Source organism: Rutilus rutilus (assembly GCF_951802725.1).
Source record: "Rutilus rutilus genome assembly, chromosome: 6".
NCBI lineage: Eukaryota > Metazoa > Chordata > Actinopteri > Cypriniformes > Leuciscidae > Rutilus > Rutilus rutilus.
The window spans coordinates 43,772,130-43,795,827 of record NC_140214.1 but is presented as its reverse complement, the minus strand read 5'-3'; the positions used below and the strand labels follow the sequence as shown (position 1 = coordinate 43,795,827).

At 37.6% G+C, this 23,698-nt stretch overlaps 1 protein-coding gene across 1 annotated transcript in view; it reads right to left on the bottom strand.

The window, feature by feature from the left end:
• LOC311292519 (uncharacterized protein) overlaps window positions 1-23,698 on the bottom strand; it is a 679,077-nt gene that overhangs the window by 646,684 nt on the left and 8,695 nt on the right. Inside the window, exons 8-11 of the mRNA XM_084412231.1 lie at window positions 22,010-22,183; window positions 20,031-20,204; window positions 19,735-19,905; window positions 4,061-4,234 (exon numbers count right to left, since the gene is read on the bottom strand). Coding sequence (XP_084268357.1) covers window positions 4,061-4,234; window positions 19,735-19,905; window positions 20,031-20,204; window positions 22,010-22,183 — 693 coding nt within the window. The remainder of the gene's footprint in view (window positions 1-4,060; window positions 4,235-19,734; window positions 19,906-20,030; window positions 20,205-22,009; window positions 22,184-23,698) is intronic.

Here is a 23,698-nt window from a genome sequence, read left to right as displayed (position 1 = left end):
AAGAGCTGCTGTGTGACTGGAGTAGGGTGACCATATTCCAGGACATGTCCGGCCGGGATTTCGAGATCGACCAAAATATCCGGGATATGGCTTTTGCTTTCTACATGCACACCTTTTGATTCAGTAGGACTGAATTAATTCCGATTGGTGAATCTGAATGTAGCGTTTACATGAACGCTAAACAAGTGATCGGTTGATGTGCGTTTTAGCATTGCTAAGAAAATTCCTGTGTTTTCGTCTCGATCGGGATCCGTGTGAAGCAGAATGCATGACCTGCAAAGCTGGCACGTACGTGTCAGTGTCAAATAATGTAATAATGTAAACATAATGAATGGTGACTGTAGAAAGCAAAAGCCGAATCCCGGGCATTTTGGGCGATCTCGAAATCCTGGGCAGACATGTCCTGGTTAAACAGGACGTATGGTCACCCTAGACTGGAGTTAACAGAGAAACTGAGAAAACACCAGTAAAACAAACCATTATCAGTTTAAACTAAAGCTTGGACTCGATATAGTGTTCCTTACAACTTACCAGAGATCCAGTGATCATGGATATTGACATGCAGCAGAAATCATGTTTCTGACATTTATATGAGCCTGATTTCAACACCAGGGAAATACATAAAGCAAATTTACATGTGAACGCTTTATATAAATACAATATACGTCTTAATCCATGTGATCACTTATATCAATGATATATACAGTATATCATCATATCATCCAGCCCTAAATCTTGTATAGTTTTTGTCAGTGTTTATTTAAACCTCAAATTAGGCAGAATATAACGACAGTAAATATTTAATTGATGAGTTGTCAATACAATATATGGTATGATTTTACCTAAAAATTCAACATATTGAGACACAATGATAACTGCAAATCTACATCTGTATTTACACAATATCTAATTATTGCCTCTCTCTCTCTCTCTCTCTCGAGTACTGAGAGTGAATGATAAAACAGGTGGTAATTGCTGTGTTAGCTGTTTAAGCGTGGGGGAAAACTGTTTTTGTGCCTAGATGTTCTAGTGCACAGAGATCTGTAACGTCAGCAGAAGAGCAAACAGGTCGTGTCCGGGGTGAGATGGTCTGTGATGATGTTCCTGCCCGTTTCTTCACTCTGGAGATGGACAAGTCCTGAAGGTTGGGCAGATGCACACCAATGATCCTTTCAGCCGTCCTAACAGTCCATTACAGTCTTCTTCTGTCTGATGTACTGGCTGACCCAAACCAGACCGTTATAGAAGAGCACAGAACACACTCCATAACAGCTGAGTAAAACTGTGTCATCTGTGCCTGTGGCAGGTTGAACTCTTTCAGGTGATGAAGAAAGCACAACCTCTGCTGGGCCTTTTCTGCAATAGAGCAAATATGATTGTCCCACTTCAGGTGCTGAGAGATGTAGAGACCAGGACCCTGAATGACTCCACAGTGCTGTTCATGATGGTGAGTGGGAATAATGCTGGGGTGTTTCTCCTGAAGTCCACAATCATCTCCACTGTTTTGAGCGTGTTCAGCTCCAGGTTGTTGTGATGAACCAGACAGCAGCTGCTCTTTAACCTCCAGTCTGTAAGCAGACTCTTCTCCGTCCTGGATGAGGCCGATGACTGTGGTGTCGTCTGTAAACTTCAGGAGCTGGACAGAGGCTGTTTAGAGGTGCAGTTGTTGGTGTACAGTGAGAAGAGCAGTGGGGAGAGCACACAACCCTGAGGAGCACCAGTGCTGATGGTGAAGGTCCTAGATGTGAGTTTCCCAGCCTCACTCGCTGCTGTCTGTCTGAAGCTGGAGATCCACTGACAGATGAAGGTGGTACAGAGAGCTGGGTCAGTTTATTCAGGAGGATATCCGGGATGATGGAGTTGAAAGCGGAGCTGAAGTCCACAAATAAGATCCTTGTGTGAGTCCCAGATCTGTGGAGATGTTGCAGGATATAATACAGTCCCATGATTCATCCAGTTCCACCTTTAATTAAAACTAAACCATCATTTGGCTGGAAATAACATGTTCTTCGCCCTCCAGAACACCTCTTTAAGCGGACTCGTCTCCATCCTGGATGAGGCCGATGAGAAAACAATCAAAATTCAGTGGAACAAAATGCAAATTATAATATTTCAATTACTGTTATTGAGTAAAAATGAGTTACACTGAATTCCTGTAATCAGATTAATGACCGACTTTACATGATGTTGCATAGATATTTGTGTTTTATAATATAATAGATGTAAAGCATGAATCATGTTCATATGTGTGTGTGTGTGTGTCGGTGCGACTCCTATTGAGTCTCTGTAAAGGAGAAACTAATGAGTGTACGGCGTATGGAATAAACCACAGGGAGCAAATACAAATGTTATTTTGAGTTCAAACACAAACCTTTAGTTAAAGCCGTTTGTCCTCTAGTTTAAACATGTTTGTAGGCTCTTAGTAAATAACTGAGAGTAAAGTAAGTGTAAAGTAGTGTGACGTGTTGCTTGTCCCAGTAAAAACACACTAGAGACAGAGACATTTCTCATGTGAGCTGGACGCTGTGCGCTGAAGCTGGAACTGCACTGATTTTAGCAGGAGTGCAGCGTTTCCTACAATCTGACCAAGTCTGTTTTCACACTGAAATGATTCACTTCTACTGACACAGTTCATAAAGCAGGTGTTGATGTATAAAGCTGTGACAGTGAGCTTTTCTTCTCTTTCCTCCTTTGTGTTAAACATTTCAATAACTCCACATTTTGTTCTCACACAAACCCTTTGTTGCAATAAAGCTTAATGATAATTTCCTTTCACGAATGTTTGAAAGGTTTGTTCACATATCAGAGGTAAATGAAGATCTCTTTAATATCTCAGTGATGTTTCCTCACCTCAGGTCACAGTTTGAGTCTCGTAGCTCGTCTCTGAGCCGCTGCTGTGAGTCTCCTATCTTATTGCCTCCCAGCTCAAGCTCTTTTAGAAACTGCAGTGCTTTTGAGTTCGTCAAAGACTGAGTTAAAGAAGAAACATCTGTAATGCCACAGCGATATAGACTAGAAAGACACAAACAGAGGAAGAGAGATTATCTTACAAACAAATCATGAATGTGAAGAATTTTACACAAATATAATGTGAACTCAGACTCATTGTGAGATATTGAGTATAAAGTGTTTTAGTTTAAAAAACCCAGAAAGTGCACTGCTATAAACACTGAAACATAAGCCCTGCTGTCTTCAAATAAATAAACTTCAGTCACACTGTAATTGCTGTACAGTATAATGATACTAACTGTAGTTTCTCCAGCTTGAATTGTGGGTTCATCAGTAGATCACTGAGGTTTTTCACTCCTGAGTCTCCTAGTTTATTCCTGCTCAGGCCCAGCTCTCTCAGGTGTGACGGGTTTGATTTCAGAGCTGAAGTCACATCAGAACAACCTTCATCTGTCATATCACAGCAGCTTAAACTACATTAGCAGAGAGAGAGAAGAAAATAAGACAGAAGAAAAGAAAACTCTTTATTCTGTAAAGTCACATCATCTTCATAAGCAAATAAAACAGAGGAAGAGAGATCTTCATCTTTACTTCACCAGATCACAAAATACTAAGTTTGCACAAATACAATGTTAAAGTGTTTTAGTCAAAATAGATTGGTATAATGATGGTATAATGATGGTATAATTGGTATAATGATACTAACTGTAGTTTCTCCAGCTTGAATTGTGGGTTCATCAGTAGATCACTGAGGTTTTTCACTCCAGAGTCTCCTAGTTTATTCAGGCTCAGGTCCAGCTCTCTCAGGTGTGACGGGTTTGATTTCAGAGCTGAAGTCACATCAGAACAACCTTCATCTGGCATATAACAGCGGATTAAACTACATTAGCAGAGAGAGAAGAAAATAAGACAGAAGAAAAGAAAACTCTTTATTCTGTAAAGTCACATCATCTTCATAAGCAAATAAAACAGAGGAAGAGAGATCTTCATCTTTACTTCACCAGATCACAAAATACTAAGTTTGCACAAATACAATGTTAAAGTGTTTTAGTCAAAATAGATTGGTATAATGATGGTATAATGATGGTATAATTGGTATAATGATACTAACTGTAGTTTCTCCAGCTTGAATTGTGGGTTCATCAGTAGATCACTGAGGTTTTTCACTCCAGAGTCTCCTAGTGTATTCCAGCTCAGGTTCAGCTCTCTCAGGTGTGACGGGTTTGATCTCAGAGCTGAAGTCAGGATGAGACTCTGTTTCTCTGTAATTCTGCATCCACTCAGACTGAAGACAGAAAGAGAAAATGACTCAGATCTATGATGATCAACTAACGTGTTCATCTTCATCCAGCAGACTTTTGCTGACAAATAAACAGGGATATCAAGGTAAAGGTCACATGGAGAAAGACTACACATTGTTCATTTAAATATACTACCAACATTGTAACAATATAAATTTTGAAATCATTGATGTATTTATATTTACACATTCATTTCATATAATGATTTGATGATGTGACGCGTGACCTTTCCATTATAAAGGCCTGGGTCACTTTGGAATAAATCACAACATGTTTCATGATAAAAAAACGTGCCTTTAGTTTACAGTCCGGTAAATACAGCAGGTTATAGTAAATTATTTCACAGACGTAGAAATTGAATATTCAAGCTGTTCATAAATGTTTCTACCTGAGAACGAAAAGCGAAAAATCAAGCTGAATACTTTTGAAAAAATTAAAAAACAAAAAAGGAACCGTTTTCTCGTTTTTCTACTTTCAATATTAAATAAAAAAACGAATGAACATATCATTTGGACTGGAATAACGAGAAATGAAAAGATGGATCATTTATACGTTTTTTCGTTTAGTTTAATAAACGGAAAATGAGATTCCAGCTCGATTTTAAATTTTTCGTTTGTGGTTTACAAATCGGTTTATGGCTTTGATATTTCGTTCGCACATGTGGGCGGCGCTGAAACTACATTAAAACATTTTACTTTATCCATATTATATAAAATATTTTCATTGCACTTTTCAATGGGACAATGACACACAGATAGGACCTACTTCCAAAATCAGTGCTCTTAAATGGGCTATACATATATAAAACACCAAACTCCATGTCAGCATATTGTAGCCTATGGCTTGCGATCTCTCAAGTGTCGTACATTAGAAGCGAAGCATCGCAGCAGCACTAATTGTGTTCCAGCAACATATTTCTGCATCAAATGTCAGAGTTAGCTGCCACCGCTGGAGAAGCAGCACTGACACACACACACACACACCCCATACAGAAATGTAATATATGTCAATATATGTAAATTACATATATAATGTTAGTGCCCATGTATGTCTGCTGCATATATGAGAATATATGCAAAATTCATATATGTAAAACACATATACATATATGAAATATATATTTTAAAATATATCAAAAATGGCCGTTTTCATGTAAGTGCCATATATTTTCCCGTATATGCACACAAATGTGAAATATATGTAAGACGCATATATGTATACATGCATATATGACGCATATATGTATACATGCATATATGACGCATATATGTATACATGCATATATGACGCATATATGTATACATGCATATATGACGCATATATGTATACATGCATATATGACGCATATATTTATACATGCATATATGACGCATATATTTATACATGCATATATGTACTTATTTCTATAGTACATACTTTCACATATATTAGGGATACAAATTTTATATCTGAATGCCTTGAAATTAAATGCCTATAGTTGGAGATTTTGTCTATTGTGTGAATACCAAATATAGTATTTTAATACAATAATGCAGTGTTTTGTCATTTTTGACAAATACATCCACAAAGTACCATAACCATATGCCACAGCTTTAAAAATGCATCAGTATCACATGCATGTACACTGTAAAACTTTTCACTGTAAATTTACAGTTAAATACTGGCAGCTGGGTTGCCATCCACATACTGTATTTTTACAACACTACTACAGTAAACAGCATTTACAGTACTCCACTGTAATTACCAAATACAGTATATACCACATTTTACATTATTAAACTTGTCGACAGCAATAAATTGTATTTTTACAGGGAATACTGCTTTTATTATTACATAATTAAAATATTATACTTTAAGGTTTCATAAGAGTAGTCACACTAGGAAAAAGAAAACAACATTTTCTGGGTTTTAAAACATTTATTTAGTTAAATTGCCTTCTGTGAACATGTTGGCTGAATTACTTTTTAAACATAAAATGCAATTTTAACACTTAACAACAAACAGGTAACAGTTAGCACTTAATTAAAGGAATAGTTCACCCAAAAATTTAAATTAGCCCATGATTTACTCACCCTCAAGTCATCCTAGGTGTATATGACATTATTCTTTCAGACGAATACAATCAGAGTTCTATTAAAAAATGTCCTGGCTCTTCCAAGCTTTATAACGACAGTGAAATGCTGTTTCTTTTTTGAAGTCCATAAAAGTGCAAACGAAATCCCATTCAAAGTCTGCAAGGTTTCGCAGAAGTGAGGACACCTGTAGGCTTACAGTGGTGTTCTTGTTTTGCACAACTTGGCCAGTTTTCTTTTAAGTTACTTGTCCTTTCTTTGTTTTTGATCCACGTTCAGGATTAATGTCAAGAAAGCGTCTAAAAGGCAGAAAAAAAACAACAATTAAATATTATTAACTGAGTGTATATATTTTGACAAAGAGACAGCACAAAAGCTGTCTAAAACTGAACAACATAAAAAAAAAAAAAAAATGCAATGTTGGATGTTGTGAAAAAAAAATGCTATGTTGGATGTTGTGATCAATAACTGATATTTTTTCTGCCCTGGTAAAATACATCAACTCAATGTGTCTGTTTACATGCGCACTGTCAACTAACAAAATTTTTGGAAGTGGGGTTGCCAGATTTAAAGTTTTATTCTACAACTTTTGTCTACTCATCACCCAGCTCATTAACAATATCATCCCCTCATCCGGTGCCATCAGAGTATCAGTGGAAAGGCAGTCTTTAGACTCTCCGTTTATATAGAGCACACACTGCCAGAATCCAGCCCAAACCTTTGTGACAGAAATAATTTAACTTAATTGCAAGCCTTGCAATGTTTATTGCATATATGACAACATGATTTACCAGACTAAAATGCATGTTTGCACCCAAAAATTTAAATTCTGTCATTATTACTCACCCTCAAGACTTTTGTTCATCTTCGGGACACAAATGAAGATATTTTTGATGAAATCTGATAGTTTTGTCCTTCCATTGATATCAATATCATTGCAACTGTCAAAGCCCAGAAAAGTGGTAAAAACATTGGTAAATATATAGCTACAGTGGTTCAACCTAAATATTATGAACCAGGGTTTCTGCACATTTTTTAAAGTCAAATTTAAGGCTTTTTAAGACCTTTTTAAGACCCGAAGAAATCAAAATTAATACCATGCATTAGGGGTGTGCAATATTGACAAAATATGTCTCGATCGATATTTTCAAAGTTTTCTTGATAATAATTAGATAACATTTTACTGATTGTGTTTCTGTGCTTGGTGCCATGGCTTGTTTAGGCCTGTTGACAGCTGACTGACAAAGATATTCATATTTTTCATATTCTATGCAGTGGTCAGTTTACAGCAGTGACAGAAATTAACATTTTTTATTAAGGGGTAATATTTGCCACCTTAAATTGATTTCAAGGGGCATTTTCACCTATATACGGACATTTGTAGATGTTTCAACTAGAGGTCGACCGATTCATCGGTTTTGCCGATTAATCGGCACCGATAGTTGATTGGTGGAACTATCGTTATCGGCAAAAATACATACCGATAGTTTTTCCTGGTTGTGTCCGTTGCTGGAGCGGCTGAGAAGCGCGTTGTCATTCATTACACAGTAAGAGAGAGCTGAGAAGGGCCTGCTGGCATCATGCAGTACAAGAGCGGCCTCTAGAGGTGTAATAAAAACTATCGCTGATGCCTCTTGTTGTTTATTTCGACACGTGATGCTGCGTGCTGCACTGAGAGCACACGCTGCGTGGAGAGCGCTGGCATCAGACCTATGCATCAGACGCTCGTTTAAAGCACCGACAGCTAAAAGGTAGCCTATGTATACACTATATTTTTTCATATCATTATAAAGTGATTAATTTGTTGACTAAATGCTGCATTAGTAGAGAAAGAACAGCACAACAGTATGTTTGTTTGCCTTCAAGGCTGAGAGGACGCTAACATTAGTAGTACCTCAAGCGGTTAAAACACTGACAAAAATAAACGTCCGACTCGAATGTTTAATGTCACAATTGTTACCATCTATTTGCATTAGTTTATATCGAGCTGGTCACTTTTATGCATTAAATATGCAGAGAAGATGCATATTTAAAGCTAGAGACGTAAGATAGCAAACTGATATGTTCATACAGCCGACAGAAACATATAAACAAATCAGAAAAGCATTCGATTTCGTTTATTTTTTCATCATCACTTTAATACATATTTTGTTATTTTGATCAGATAATCATCAAGTGTTTATAAAATAGAAGCAAAAGTGTGAGACTATAGTATACATGTAATATTTATGTCATTTCAATGCTCTGGCGTTGTAGATATTTAAAGTTGGCCATCTTTAAGCATGACTGTTTGGATTTATATGAAATGATAACACTTACAATAAAATTCCATATGTAACATTAACTAAGGTTAATAACTGCTGTATAAGGATTGTTCATTATTTGTTAATTAATATGTACTAATTTATATTAAGTACAATATATAAATTTAAATTCAGGTTTTTATTTGTTAATGCACTATCAAACTAACATGAATGATCAAGGTGCAATTGTATTGCTCAAATATTATACAGGGCCCGGTTTCCCAAAGCGTTCTTATCTCTAAGTAGTTCTTAACCTATTCCTTAACCTCTCTCTTAACCTTATGGGACGGTTCCCGAAACGTTCGTACGCTAAGTATATCTTTTGTAAGTCACACTTTCGTAAGGTTGGTCTGGACCATTCGTAGCTCTCTCTTAGCGTTGTTGCAGGTCTAAATGAATATAATTCTGAAGTTTTAATACACCCAGACAGTATTAAACTAGGCTAATTCAAGTGTTTTCATGCAAAGAATAAAATTGTCATTACACTGATTGTTGTTAGATTTTTAATTATATTATTATACAATATTATTAATTGAATTAAAACGCTCTTTTAAAGGCCAGTGAAAGCATAGGCTACTGTCAGTTAAGTCCTATTCGGACGCTAATATTGTGCTCGTCCGGTATTTTAAACATTTACAGGGGTAAGTCGGTGATTTTAGTGCCGTCCGAATCCATAATATCAGTGGCCAAATTAATTTTGGCCCTGGCCAAATTACCTTCTGTTTTTTTGACAAACAGGTCGTGTGGTAATTTAATTGCCGTCTGAATCCACATCTCCGAGTTTACAAGAGATTCAAAATTCATGGTTTAAATCCTTTTTGATCACTGCCGAGCACCGTACGCAAGATGTAAACTTTTATTACTGAAATGCTGGAAAGTATTTACACAAGAACAATATTTCATCGCAGCTCCACCTCAGCGAACAAAAATGGGAAAGAAAAGGCGGCACGTAAATTTTTGAAAAGGTTATTGTGGCAGCAATAGGCTATATGTTACAATTTTAAAATATGTAGGCTACGCTTTTATAGGCTATTATAGTTTGAATTATTTTTTATAATATCCAATAATCATAATAAATTGAAATTTCAACTATTTCTGAAGTGCTTCTTTTATAAAGATGACCGCTTTTTCACATAAACAGCCCCTGCACGAGAGAATAATTGATTCTCGATCCATCGATTTCAAACAATTCAGCACCATTGGCACGGACAGCGCCTGGTCACGTCCCACGTAAGAAGGTATATCTTAAGCGGCTTCCTAAGGTATAGTTCGGGGAACACACTTAGGAAAATAAACAAATTTGGTAAGATATATCTTTCGAGTCTTCTTAGCAGGCTAAGAGTGAGCGTTATCGGGAAACCGGGCCCAGATCAAATTTTGTTACTTTTTTATTCATTAAGTTGGCTTGAAAAAGAACAGTTAAACAGTTACATTTTGAATGTTACTGGTTTTATTTGTTATTTAGAGTATTACTTGTTGTTTCAGTTTGAATGAATGTCTTTTATTGACTTCAATATTTATTCATATTTATATATTTATTTCATTTAGCATGTTTTCATGGTTCAATACAGTTTTATTATTTTTATAATAATTTTTATAATATTTACTTGGAGTGTTATGTTTGTTTTTATCCAGTATCAATTTGAAAAACTATCGGTTGATTAATCGGTTATCGGCAAGTATGGCCAAACCTAGCTATCGTTATCGGTAAAATCCACTATCGGTCGACCTCTAGTTTCAACAAGATATCTTTCACATCTACTGCAGTCAGATTCACCCGTGTTCACTCTGAAGGAATCACTCACATGGCTGGGCACTTGTATGACACATCAAGGATGTTAAGAGGCTAAAAGCAGGTTTAAAACTTGAAGTCAACAGGGTGCAAATTTTAAAAAGAGGATAACACGGTGTAGGCAACACCGATTTTTGTCGTTGTTCTCTGTACTGACAGCACTCCAAATTTACAAAAAAATTAGCTCAATGTTAAAATGGAAACCAGGGCCATATTGTTCATACCAGTAGTCAACATAATAAATACTGTCAAGTCAAGGTTAGTGACACAATTCAGTCTAATATATATATATATATATATGAATGGCAAATATGCCAATGACTAACCTCTGAACAAACTCAAGGTGCTGCCTCTTCCTGGTACTGCAAGCTGAAGTTATAGGAGGAGGCAAACAGCGCTGCCAGGCCAGTGATGAAGAGGCTGTGATCCTTCACACACACCTTGACCTTCCAAACTTAATATCCAGCACTGGTTGCTTAGAGATTGACCTGTAATGGAATAAAAAAAAAAAATTAAAAAAAATTAATAATTAAAATAACTACTGTGGGTTCCACTGTGGTTCGATGTAGTTGTCTATTCATAGTTCTATGAATTAAATTTTTCAACTAAAAATTCAAATTGGTTAGAATGCTAAAATGCACTGGCATATAATTTTGTTTGTTTTAAGCATAAACTCACTTAATTTTGACTTATTCTTTAAGAAAACAAGACAATTTTTACGTGTCTATTAAATGCTTCTTCATGTAAGAATTGTAGATATCTGGACTGGAAACAAAATAAAAACACTAATTAAGAAAAACATATTTTGCAGTGGGGTGAGTAAATGATGGCTTTTCATTTTAGGTTTCATCTACCCCTTTAATGTTTACATACCAGGAAATAAGTCGTGGACTTTCTGGCAAATGTAGATTGCTGGACATCAGCGATGCAAATTCCTGAAACAATTTTTAAAAAGGACAGCACAACCTTGATCAACAGAACCAAAACATAAAACATATTACAAATTAATGAGATTTGCTGAATAATCTCTACTTATCTGCTTGAAGGATAACACCGTCTAACTTCTTTGAATTAGGGAGTAGTTGTAGGACCATGGGATGGCAATCAGGAATAGGCCTAGCTGCTACTACATTTGAAAACAGCATTAGGAACATGGATTTTCATGTGCTAGCAAAATTCTGACAACGATTCAAAAGCACGATCACAGAACTGACAGAATTTGACAGCATTTTTTTTTTTTACCACATAGACTATAACTGTAACACTACTTAAAAGCACTTACATTAACAATGGCCATCAGATTACAAAGCCTAAAACGAAAAAAATATATATCAAATGCACGTCATGCAAATAGCATGGTAAAGGTTGCCTATTATATGAAATGTCGAAGTTAACGTTACTTGGTAAACAGGTGGAACAGAGTCAGTGAATTGCTTGCGTGGCCACGGTAGTAAACCGCGTTCGCAAAATCAAACCAAATACGTGAAAACAATGTAGAAACGAAAAAAAAAAAAAAAAAAACTTATATTGGCTTACCGTATCACTCAGTTGAACAATTCTCCATCTTCTCAAACTCTAAATCCCACTTATCGTCACGTCACGCGCAGGTTAGATTATTCAATGACAAATTCTTCCATCCGTCTTCAGGTAGCTGCTACCGTTAACGTCGTCCATTTTCTGCTGCGTCACAGGCAACTAATGTTTGAAACACGAACCGAACCGAACCTCAAAAAAGCTTTAAAATTGCTCACAGATTCGCAGATATTGTTTATCTTGATAACAGGAATGATTATTTGTTCAGTTGAATCCCGCTGACAAAACGAGTTTGCCTGTTGTAGCTGCCTAACTTTACTGTCTGCTCGCATGACGCGTCACATTTGAACTGAATTGAGCGCGAAAGAAATCAATCCCACAATGCAATGCCTTTTCAGTCAGTATGATGGTAACGAATTTATCAGGACGAAAACAGAAATGTGCTGTATATTTACAGCTGTTCTGTAAAAGATACAGTTTAATACTGTATTATGGAAATACAGTACAATTCTGTAAGAAATTCGTTGTAAATTTACAGTAAAGGGTTACAGTGTATGTTTACATACATTTATCAAATATGTTGAAAACAAATATGTATGTCACATATTTATAATTAATGTTGTCCATATATGCGAGAAACCAATACTATACTGTAATATATGCAGATATATGGTATCATATATGGATGAACTCAAATATTTTCTTCACATGTTTGGGCACATAAATGTTCATATATGTTGCAGGCATATATTGTGTTCTCAGATAAGTAAAATATATGCATAGATATATGTTGCAGTCATATATTGTGTTCTCAGACAAGTGAAATATATGTAGATATATGTTGCAGTCATATATTGTGTTCTCAGATAAGTCAAATATATGTAGATATATGTTGCAGTCATATATTGTGTTCTCAGATAAGTAAAATATATGCATAGATATATGTTGCAGTCATATATTGTGTTCTCAGATAAGTGAAATATATGTAGATATATGTTGCAGGCATATATTGTGTTCTCAGATAAGTCAAATATATGTAGAGATATATGTCATGCTATTTAAAATATAAGTACATATATGGCCATATATTACATTTTTGTATGGGACACACACCTCATTCATCCACGTCTCGTTCCTCCCACTCATTATCGCTATCATAGGAGCGCGTGCACACGAGACGCTGATCGCACATGGACATTCATTCCATCTCTCCACTCTCCCTTCTATATCCATTTCCCGGTCATTTCACACACTAAAGGGCCGTACACACCGGGACGAATATCGGCGCGCGTTATTCGCCAGCGTTTTTCAACGCGTTTTTTGTGTTCACACCCAAACGATTTTCGCTGACGATGAGCCGAGTGAACATGCAAATTCATTCCCTGACATTAGATGGCGCTTAATGTAAAACAGAAATACTCCGCTGTCGTGTTTGTCATATAGTTCTTTATGTTCCGACACCAATGAGACCAGCAGCTATACATTCATCTTGCCTTGCATCTTCCTCGTCTTATTTCTTCTCAGCAGTGTAGACGCTGCTTGGCGTATATCTTCTTCGCCGTTACGTATGTGTGCTCGGCAAGACCGTTTTGTGTTTGAGTGCCCCCAAGTTGTGTTTTACTGTAACTTCAGAAGCTCCAGACACGTGAGCAAAAGTGCCAATCTCATTGGTCGGATAGTTTTTGACGCGGCGCGTCAAACCAAAAAAACGAACCCGAGGCGTTTTTTTAAAAATGACGCTTTTACGCGTGGCGTTTTTCGCGTCGGTGTGCACACTCACATTGGCGCCCTTTGTTTAGTCACGAGGCGTTAAACGTCGGCGAATATCGCGCGCGAAATTCGTCCCGGTGTGAACAGGCCTTTACACTGCACTGTCTTGTCGTTTCGTCCTCGTGTGTGTGTCTGTGAGGGCGTAGTCAGTCTTCCAGTGGGACTCGACGCCAGCAATGTTATGCCCTAAATTAATACATGATTAACTAATTTTATTTTTCTATGTACATTTCTTTAATGCACTTTCTGTAAATCTGCTTTGAAACAATATGTATTGTGAAAAGCGCTATACAAATAAATTTGAATTGAATTGAATTGAAAGACCGATCGAGCGGCGGCCGCTGATGACATCACGGCCGGGTCGCGCTGGCGCATCGCAACCGGAAGCTGACGAAACCATTGTCTAGTGAAAAAATACTTTTTAAAGCAAATAAGTAGCTCAAAAAAATCTAACACCCAGCAATGTGTGATTTATTTGCATCTCCTTTCGAATACAACATTCAAATTATAAGACAAAAAATTATATTCTGAGAAAAGAGGATTTTTATTCGTATAGCGCCATAGACATTCATTCTGCACTCGTCCTGTGAGCGCCCTCATATGGAATCAGAGAGGAACTGCAACCAGTTCAGAAGCCGGAAGTTTACTGAGAGTGAAACTTCTCGCCATATTAGACATTAGGCTTGTTTGAGATGAGCAAAATCTGCGCAGAACCGATCACCGGTGATCACCGCGAGATGCATGCCGGTTAGAAATGTGTCCGAGTGCGGTCCGCCTTGCTCTGATGTCATGCTGACGTATGTCAAAAATCTCTCGCGAGCGCAAGGCGCACGTGTCGGATTCTGCAGTCGATCGCAGTTGCTCTCCACCGACTGCGCTGATCAAAAGCATGATGGGAAACGACTTACTGACGACACAGCTTAATGCTCATTGGTTTAAACAACTGTGATGTATTGTTCTCTTTTAAAATGTTTGATTTTAAAACTCTAATATCATGTTTTATGTGTATATGTTTTGTGTGAATATTCCCAAACTATCTGACAGTGCGATCTCTTTGGGTTATGCAATTTAATTTTTATAAAAAAAATAAAAAAATAAAAACACATATGTCTGTATTAAAGAAAAAATTATTGATAAACATGTATTTGGAATGGAATTAAATAACAAGTACTTTGGGTGTCTTGTTCATTTTATTTATTTTCATATAAAAGCAACAGAACTTGAATTCCATCCAGTTTATTAGCAACACTGTGCACGAGCGTGAATCCCGCAATATCCATCTTTGATCTCGCAGGTGTCAGATCCACTGCGTGAAGAGAGATCTGTCCGGCTTGCCTGCGCTTTTTTCACTCCTCCTCTCACTGCAGCGCCTACTCTCGACTACATTTCAGGCGAGGCAAGGCGCATCTCAAACAAGCCTATTCTCTGGTCTAGTGTGAATAGAGCTGGTAAGTCCCGCCCCTTCCGTAAAACCCCGCTGGACCTCTAGGTTAAAAAATCGTCAATGCAAGTGAATGGGAGAAAATTATTATTTTCTGGTCCCGTTTGAATTGTGCGATGAATGTGAACATATGTTGTCTGTGAATTTTTTATATAATCTTTCATGTTACGAGTTTGACAGTATATGGTATGATTCTTCGGCTAGCAGTTGTGGAAAAGACATAACGAGAAAGACTACATGTCGCCTATGTGACGTCACCCCATAAAGTTGACTTACCCGTGGTTTTCACCAACCTCAACGATTTTGGCCTCTCCCTGAAAGAAGGCGGTGAAGTGCACCAAAGACACAGCCATGTTTAGCGGGATCCGTGAGCTAGTGTCCGTGTGCGAATGCTGGTGACGTTTCAAATGTGTCGAAAGCAGCGAAGAGTTGTAGTCCACAAAGTGCTCTCACACAAAGTCTAACCGTATCAAACTTCTACACGCTAAATTGTAGCATTCTTCACACGAAAGATTATATAAAAAATTCACAGACAACATATGTTCACATTCATGGCACAATTCAAACGGGACCAGAAAATAATAATTTTCTCCCATTCACTTGCATTGACTATTTTTTAACCTAGAGGTCCACTTGGGGTTTTACGGATGGGCGGGACTTACCAGCTCTATAGGTGTCCGTGTGTGTATTTAAATGCAAAGATTATGTGTTGTGTACTATGTGTGAATGGATTATGTGTTTATTATTAATATATATATGTACTCATGAATCACTGAGGCTTTCCCCTGACTGCTCCGGGAAAGATTCAAAGCTTCGAGAGTGTGGAGAACAGCGCCATCTGGTGCTTATTTAAAATAAAGCAGCCAGAAGCCTGTGTTAGAAGCTCTGGCAGATGAAGCAACCACAACACACTCCATAGTTTCAATGTTATGTGTACAAGTAAAAGCCTTACATGTTTGTGTTTGATTTGTTCATTAAATAAATTAATTTTCTCTCCTCACAAACCCATCAACCAGACTGAGCCAACAATGACTCGTTAAATAAGATCTGGGGTTCGAGCCTTCTGACACCCAAAGCGAAACACGCACGTGATTGGACAGAAAGTGAGGCTTCGTTTGTCATCGATCACGTGACTCTAGTAAACCAATACACACCTGATACAGGGCTTCACTAGAAATCGTGTCATATGTGCGATATGCACATCGAAGCTTCAGTGTCATACGTAACATCACTACTATCTTGTGTAGCCTACCTAATATTTATCCAAATGAGTCAATATTAAATCAAATCACAATAATTGAACTGAATCGAAATAATAAAAAAAAGCGTAGCGTACCAGAAATGGTACCATGTAAACATTGTAACATGTTGTCACTAAACCTAATTAAATTCAGTTTAGTTACTAAAATGTTTTGACAATCACAATACACTTATTGTGATGCAATAACTTTTTTACATCCCCCCCAATCCCCCCTAACATGTGGTAAAATGATGGGAACAGACTTTGTGGGGAGTTGGAGTTGAAAGTTTAGACTATATCAATCCTAGCTAGCCACAAGTCTCTCCTGTGCTGGCTCAACTCCTCTGCCTCCTAAAACTACCAGAATTTCACTGCGTTATATTTATAAAAGATTATTTAAGCATTTTAATGAACAAGCTTTTCAACGCGATCTCTAGCATAGTGATTTGGGTGTTGTTTCATGCATGCCAGATGTTATCCATCTGTGATAAACACATTCCAATCAAAAGACTTAGGATAAGTGGTAAAAATAACCCTTGGTTCAATGACAGTGTTTCTACCTTTATAAAACAGAGGAATGCTGCTTGGGCTAAGGCAAAGAACTCAAACAATTCTTTAGACTGGATCTCCTATAGAGCATTACAAAATAAAGTGGTAGCTTGGTCCTTTGAAACACTGATGAACAATGTGTTTTCATTATGATCTGAGTTATCCAGCATGTACATTGTTTGCAAAGGCTTGAACTTTTTTATGTTCATATTCATTTCACAGTTATGCCACATTGTTCATCAGTGTTTCAAAGCACCAAGTCACCACTTTAGTTGAGGGGCCACACACATGATGAAGGCATTGATAAATAATGCGTAGTTAATGATGAATACTGTATTTGAGCGCCAACAGAATTCGTATGTTATGTGCTGTGATTGGCCAATTTTGGGGTCTGTCCACTTACCTGCAGGCTATTTCAGGAAAACAGTTCTCACATTAATTGATTTACTGTTCTAGCCTGTATGCATGCATTAGATAATGTGGATTTTTGTACATTCCTTTAATAATTCGAAGAGTAGTCTTGCATGCATGAATTCATGATGATTCATGTACCATAACCATAGCTTTATCCACAATGGGTGGTAAAGACCCATTTATTTTGTAAACAAAGACAATATCATAATCATGCGTAATAAATCGTAATTCATGATGATGTACTCATCTTAGTTAATGTTTTAATTAAGGTGTTGTTCATCCATGAAGTCATGAATGACAAACGTTGAACTCGTGTTAGTTCCTGATGATTCATGAGATATTAATGCATGAATGAATGCATATTTCATGCATGAATTTATACATGAATTCATGATAATTCATGTACCCTTACCGTAAAGTGTTACCATTTGTGTTTATTATATTTTAATATTTCATTGTTTGTGCAGCACTAGGTAAACATTGTTGTGCTATTATGTGCTTTAAAAATAAACTGAAATTGAAAATGGAAAGAACAATGAAAAAAAAAAGTACCTATGTCTTTATTCTTTCTGTGTTAAACGGACGCGTGTCGTTTGTTCAGAGACTGTAGTGCTCATAAATGTAATAAAAATTATTATTATTAGATCTTTTAAACGTTCTTCCACATTTCTCCCTCGTTCTTGTGTGTAATATAGGGTTATATTTTAAAATGCATCAAGATGCCCTCAGATAATTTTTTGCCCTCTACACTCCCACTTTTCCACAGTTTTACACGCACATTTCCTCAGACTTTTCCAGCTCTGAACGACCAGCTAAAACAGGGGGTTTCATGACACTTTAAGGTTTCTTTCTTGTCAATAGCCGCGTTTTCATTACCCTTCAAATTGCACAAATTGCGAATGCGAATTGAAAATACGCCCAATGGAAACACGACAATTTCGCAAAAACTCCCATGTATCGCAAAAAAGTTTTACGCTCGCATGAGGGAGTTTTTCAGGCAATTCGAAAAAGGAATATTTTGCAAATCTGTAATGGAAACGCGCCTAATGTCACTTTTGGTTTGCTCACTAGGACAAATGTGGTTCATTGTGTTCAGGTGTTTCTTGTGTGCTCAATAGTGTGTGTGTGTGTATATATATAGCCTCATGCATGGCTGTACACACCATTGAGTAAATTTCTGAAGTGTATATAATGAAGATTGTGAAAATATTGGCTAATATTAACTCTACTTTGGTGCTGTAATGATATTGCACATCACTGATAAACGACCTCATCTCAGCAGATTCAGCGGACTAACAACACTCGTCAATGTCCAAATGTTTGAGATAACCAATCAAATCAAAGTAGGCGGGCTTTATGTTCACAGAAGCTGCGAGTCGAGCGCGAATTCCAGCGCGACGCTTCACGACACACGTCAGTTAACGGTCATAAAGAGTGAGATATCATGTAAACAGCGAAACTAAACAGCTGTTTTACAGTAGAAGTTTTAAACAACCCACAGAAATAATCAGTTTGCAAAGACTGCATCAGTCAAAGCTCAGCTTGGGGAAGGGAAGATATACAGGTGAAGATAAGGAGACTGAGAGAAGAAGAAAGAGAGAATGTGATGGAGATGAGAGAGGAAGAGCAGGTATTGCACACTGTGCCCAGGGTGAGATTAACATTATTACAATGGATTCATATTTAACACAGATACATGTTCTTCGCTATTACAGTGGAAACTATAAACTCCATTTAACAGCACAAGCACCTATTAAATATATTTCCATAATAGTATTATTGTATAAATATATATTTGTATACCTCGAATGTATTTGAATATTTCACCAGTATCAGCATTAGAAGGGTAAAACCCACAGACACTTGTTCAATCTCAGTGAATCTGCATGATCCATGAGTACACAGAGATCATCGCCCCCCAGTGGTGAACCACTGACATTTCCAAACGTTTCGAAACAGTTATGATGTAACAAACCCTTGTTTACTGAAATCATGTGACTTTGGCAGTTTGATACACACTCCGAACCACTGATTCAAAACAAAAGGTTTTATAGCTTATAACAGTTTTTACAAATTACAGTATATGCTGCACCAAAATTAGACATTTGACATTTTGTGAAATACAAACACTGAATTGAAAGCAGTCATGAACAGTTTCTGATTTTGAACTGATTCTGATGTCAGAAAAAAACATTGTTCTGCCTGTAAAGAAACTGAAATAATTATTGACCCATGATCAAACTGTCTTAATCAAATATTTAAGGCTTGAAATCACATTTTAATTGTGTTACTTCAAATTGTTGTGCTCTGTGTGACGCTGAGGGAAAAAATGCTTAAAAGTAATATTATAAATAAATGAGCAATACTCACATCAGTGTGTTGAGTTGACAGTGTTTATCCTGCAGTAGAGCAGCGATCTGATTCACTCGTGTGTCTCCTAGTTCATGTCCACTCAGATTCAGCTCTCTCTGGAGTAACGGGTTTATACCCACAACTCTATTCACATACTGACAGGCTTCCTCTGCAGCAGGACTCACAAACCTGCAGAAGAGGCAATTCAGTTCTCAATTAAATGTCCAGCTTATTATATAACTCAAATAATATATTAGTTATTAATATTTAGTCTGCATATAGCTAATTTAGTTCATTATTAGATCCCGTCTCACCTCAGTGTCTTCAGTTGACAGTCTGGATCCTGCAGTAAATCATTGAGCTGCTTCACTCCTGATTGTCCAGGATCATTTCCTGTGAGATCCAGCTCTATCAGGTGTGAAGGGTTTGATCTCAGAGCTGAAGCCAGAGCTTTATAACCTTCTTCTGTCACACTGCAGTTAGAGAGTCTAGAACAGAGAGGAAAACACTCAGCTGATTAATCAGTTAAACCTGAACAATATAAATCTGAATGATCGCTCTTCCAGTCGCCTCTACAATAAGGAAGCTCCTCTTTCTGGTGGTCTACGGCACATTCAGTGGTGTTTCACTGGCGTATTGCATGGATAAGTGCAGCGATTCCCCCCCGGGCGCTTCAGCATAAAGAGCAGTTTCCCTAAAAGAGCAAAATTGATGTTGAGCGTCTTTTTAAAGATGCCTTTCCGTCCGTGTGTTTCTGGATGCGGTTGTTCCCTGTCCTCATCTGATGGCCATGATCTCACATGTCTGGGCCAAGAGTGTGCTGAGATAGTGTTTGTGGATGGTTCATGTCCTCACTGTGAGAACAGGACCATGTTGACCCTGCGGTCTGGACTGTCCTTCCTCGTGAAGGCTAGAGTCTCTCTGCTGTTACCCAGCACTGCCTCTGCACAAAGCAGAGCCGCCAATACGTTTAACACTGTAGGAGACCTGAGGCTCACAGTGGGAGTGTTTCCCCCCGGTCCTCCCGCTCCACTGGCCTGCCGCGTGCCGTCGAGCTGTCGGGTGATGGTGAGGGGTGTTTGCTTTTCGAATCAACAATGGAGTTTAAAAAATACGACCCATGGACCGACAATGAGGTGTGTCCTAACCAGACACAAAGCGATAAGATCCCAGCGGCAAATAATTTGTCTGTCCACACTAGAGGTGTATAGAGACTGCGAGATGCGTAAAAATCAATCAAAACCCACCGACAATCAGAACAGCGTGTGGGCGGAGTCAGACAATCAGAACAGCGTGTGGGCGGAGTCAGACAATCAGAACAGCGTGTGGGCAGAGTCAGCCAATCAGAACAGTGTGTGGGCGGAGTCAGACAATCAGAACAGCGTGTGGGCGGAGTCAGACAATCAGAACAGCGTGTGGGCGGGCTTTCGCGGCGAGTGCACAGCAACAGAGAGTAATCTTGACGGCACTCGCAAGAAAATGAATAAGTAATCAAATTCAAAAATAGTACACCATTTAAACATTATTCAAATACATAGGCTACTGAGTTACTAAAACAATATTTGTCAAATAATACACTTGTTTGTTCACAGTTTGAACGTTCGTGTTTCCATTTGTTTAATTTCAAGACCTGAGGTGAATTATCCATTGTTGCTTTTACAGCTACAAAGCTGGAGCACTAAATGATATTCAAAGTCACACTACACGCTTTTAACATTAAGTAAAGCACATAAACAGTACCTGAGATTATCATTGCCACACTTTGTGTTTGTTGTTACAGCGCGACGTCGCAGAAAAATAGAAACCGTTTCTAAAATAGAGATTTTGTGTCTCGCTGTCGCAGCTGGTTAGGACAAAAACCCTCATTAACACGGAAAATAACCTTTTATCGTGTGTGGCGGCGTCGTGTCGCGTGTAGTTAGGACATGGTGTTAAGCTTATTTGAGAAGGACGAAATCCAGCGGGCACTGCAAAGTCACACACAGTCCTACGTCACCGGACTAATTTGCCTAATCTTCACTGTACTTTAGACTGCAATGGAAACACAGACAGCAACAGGTCTGGGGGAAAAAGATCCTGGGACAGATTGTTCTGGGTAATTTCAGTGGAAACACGGCTTTAGATGATCATCTTATTGAAGAGCTACAGCAGCATTTAGTTTCCAATAGTCTGTTTTGAAACCCAGTCACACTAGTTCTGTGTGCTGGAAGACACTGTTTCTTCTCTTTCATTTTTAACTATTTTATTATTTTTATTTTAATCATTTTTATTTTTGTATGTGAATGTGACTGACCTCAACCTCTCCAGTTTACAGTGTGAATCCTTCAGTACGGCACATAAGTGCTTCACTCCAGAGTTTCCTAGTTTATTCTCGCTCAGGTTCAGCTCTCTCAGGTGTGACGGGTTTGATCTCAGAGCTGAAGCCAGAGCTTTATAACCTTCTTCTGTCACACTGCAGTTAGAGAGTCTAGAACAGAGATGAAAACATTTAGCTGATTAATCAGTTAAACCTGAACAATATAAATCCTTAAACTGAATTTTATTTTACTCTTTGTACAAATGTATTTAAAGTCAGTTGCAAAAACTGACAATTTAATATGGAGGCAAACAAAAGGATCAGACAACTTTAATATGTTAGACTTCAACATCCCCTTCAAGATTGCAATTATCTTAAACTGTACAGCTCTGAAAGTCTATGATCTGAATGATCCACAACAAGCAACCTGAAAATGGTCGGAAAATTTGAAAATTAAAGTTTGGGAATGGCTCAATAAAGTCCAGACTTCAATACCATTAAAATGCTGTGGAAGGACTTGAAACCAGTGTTGCCAACTTAGCACCTTTGTCGCTATTTTTAGAGACTTTTCAGACCCCTTTAGCGACAATTTTTCAAAAAAGCGACTAGCGACAAATCTAGCTACTTTTTGAACAAACCTCAGTAACCTCCAAATGTTGCCAGCATGAGTCCTGCGAGCGCCAGATTTGCTTTCTTCTTGCCGTCACACACCTCACTCTGCGTCTACCCTGTTCTGTGAATGGCTGAGAGCAGCAGCACGGCAGCTAACAGACGTGAATGAGCAGTGTTGTTTCCACGGACTTATCACTTATCTTTTGTTTTATATTTAAAGAATTTAGTTTGACCATTTTATTTTCCTTTCTTTTCTTGTGCTTATCACTTGTAATTCTCACTATCACAGTACTTTAGTTCACCCAGTTCCCGAACTCTCTCAATTCAGATAATTTTACACAATATAAAAAATAGTCATTCAACAGCTACTCGTTCTATTGTCTGACAAAAAAATATAGTAAATGAGAACAGCTTTACTGGACATTCGGCAATATTATATTATATTATATTATATTATATTATATTATATTATATTATGTTATATTATATTATGTTATATTAAAATACAGTATGTGAGCATGATTTTAATGAGAAAAAAACATTAGGCAGGCAGAACGCAAGTACGCCGCGATGACGCCATCAATATGCTAATTGACGTATGACGTCATCTAGCAACATTTAGGGGAGGCGTTAGCTACTTTCCTTTGAAAATAGTTGGCAACACTGCTTGAAACACAGCTCATGCTGGAGAGTCTACAAATGTCACTGAGCTGAAGCAGCTTTGCAAGGATGAGTGAGACAAACAGACCAAAATACCTTCACAGTGGTGTAAAACACTCATAAACTACAGGAAGTTTTTAGTCGAGACTAGCTGCAAAGCTGAAAGCAGAATCAAAGTTACACAGCTCCCTCAAAAGCACTAAAATACATTAATCCTGTCACATAAAATATTAAGATAAGTGATTGCTACCAGATCTCCCCCTCCTTTCTGTGGCAGATTTACCAGCTCTAACAGAATCATCTGAATTCTGACTCAACACTAGGAATGCAAATAACAAATAAATCACGAAATTATAAATTATTATAAACAAAAACAGCACAATTTAAGTGTTAACTTATAAGAAGTAGAATACA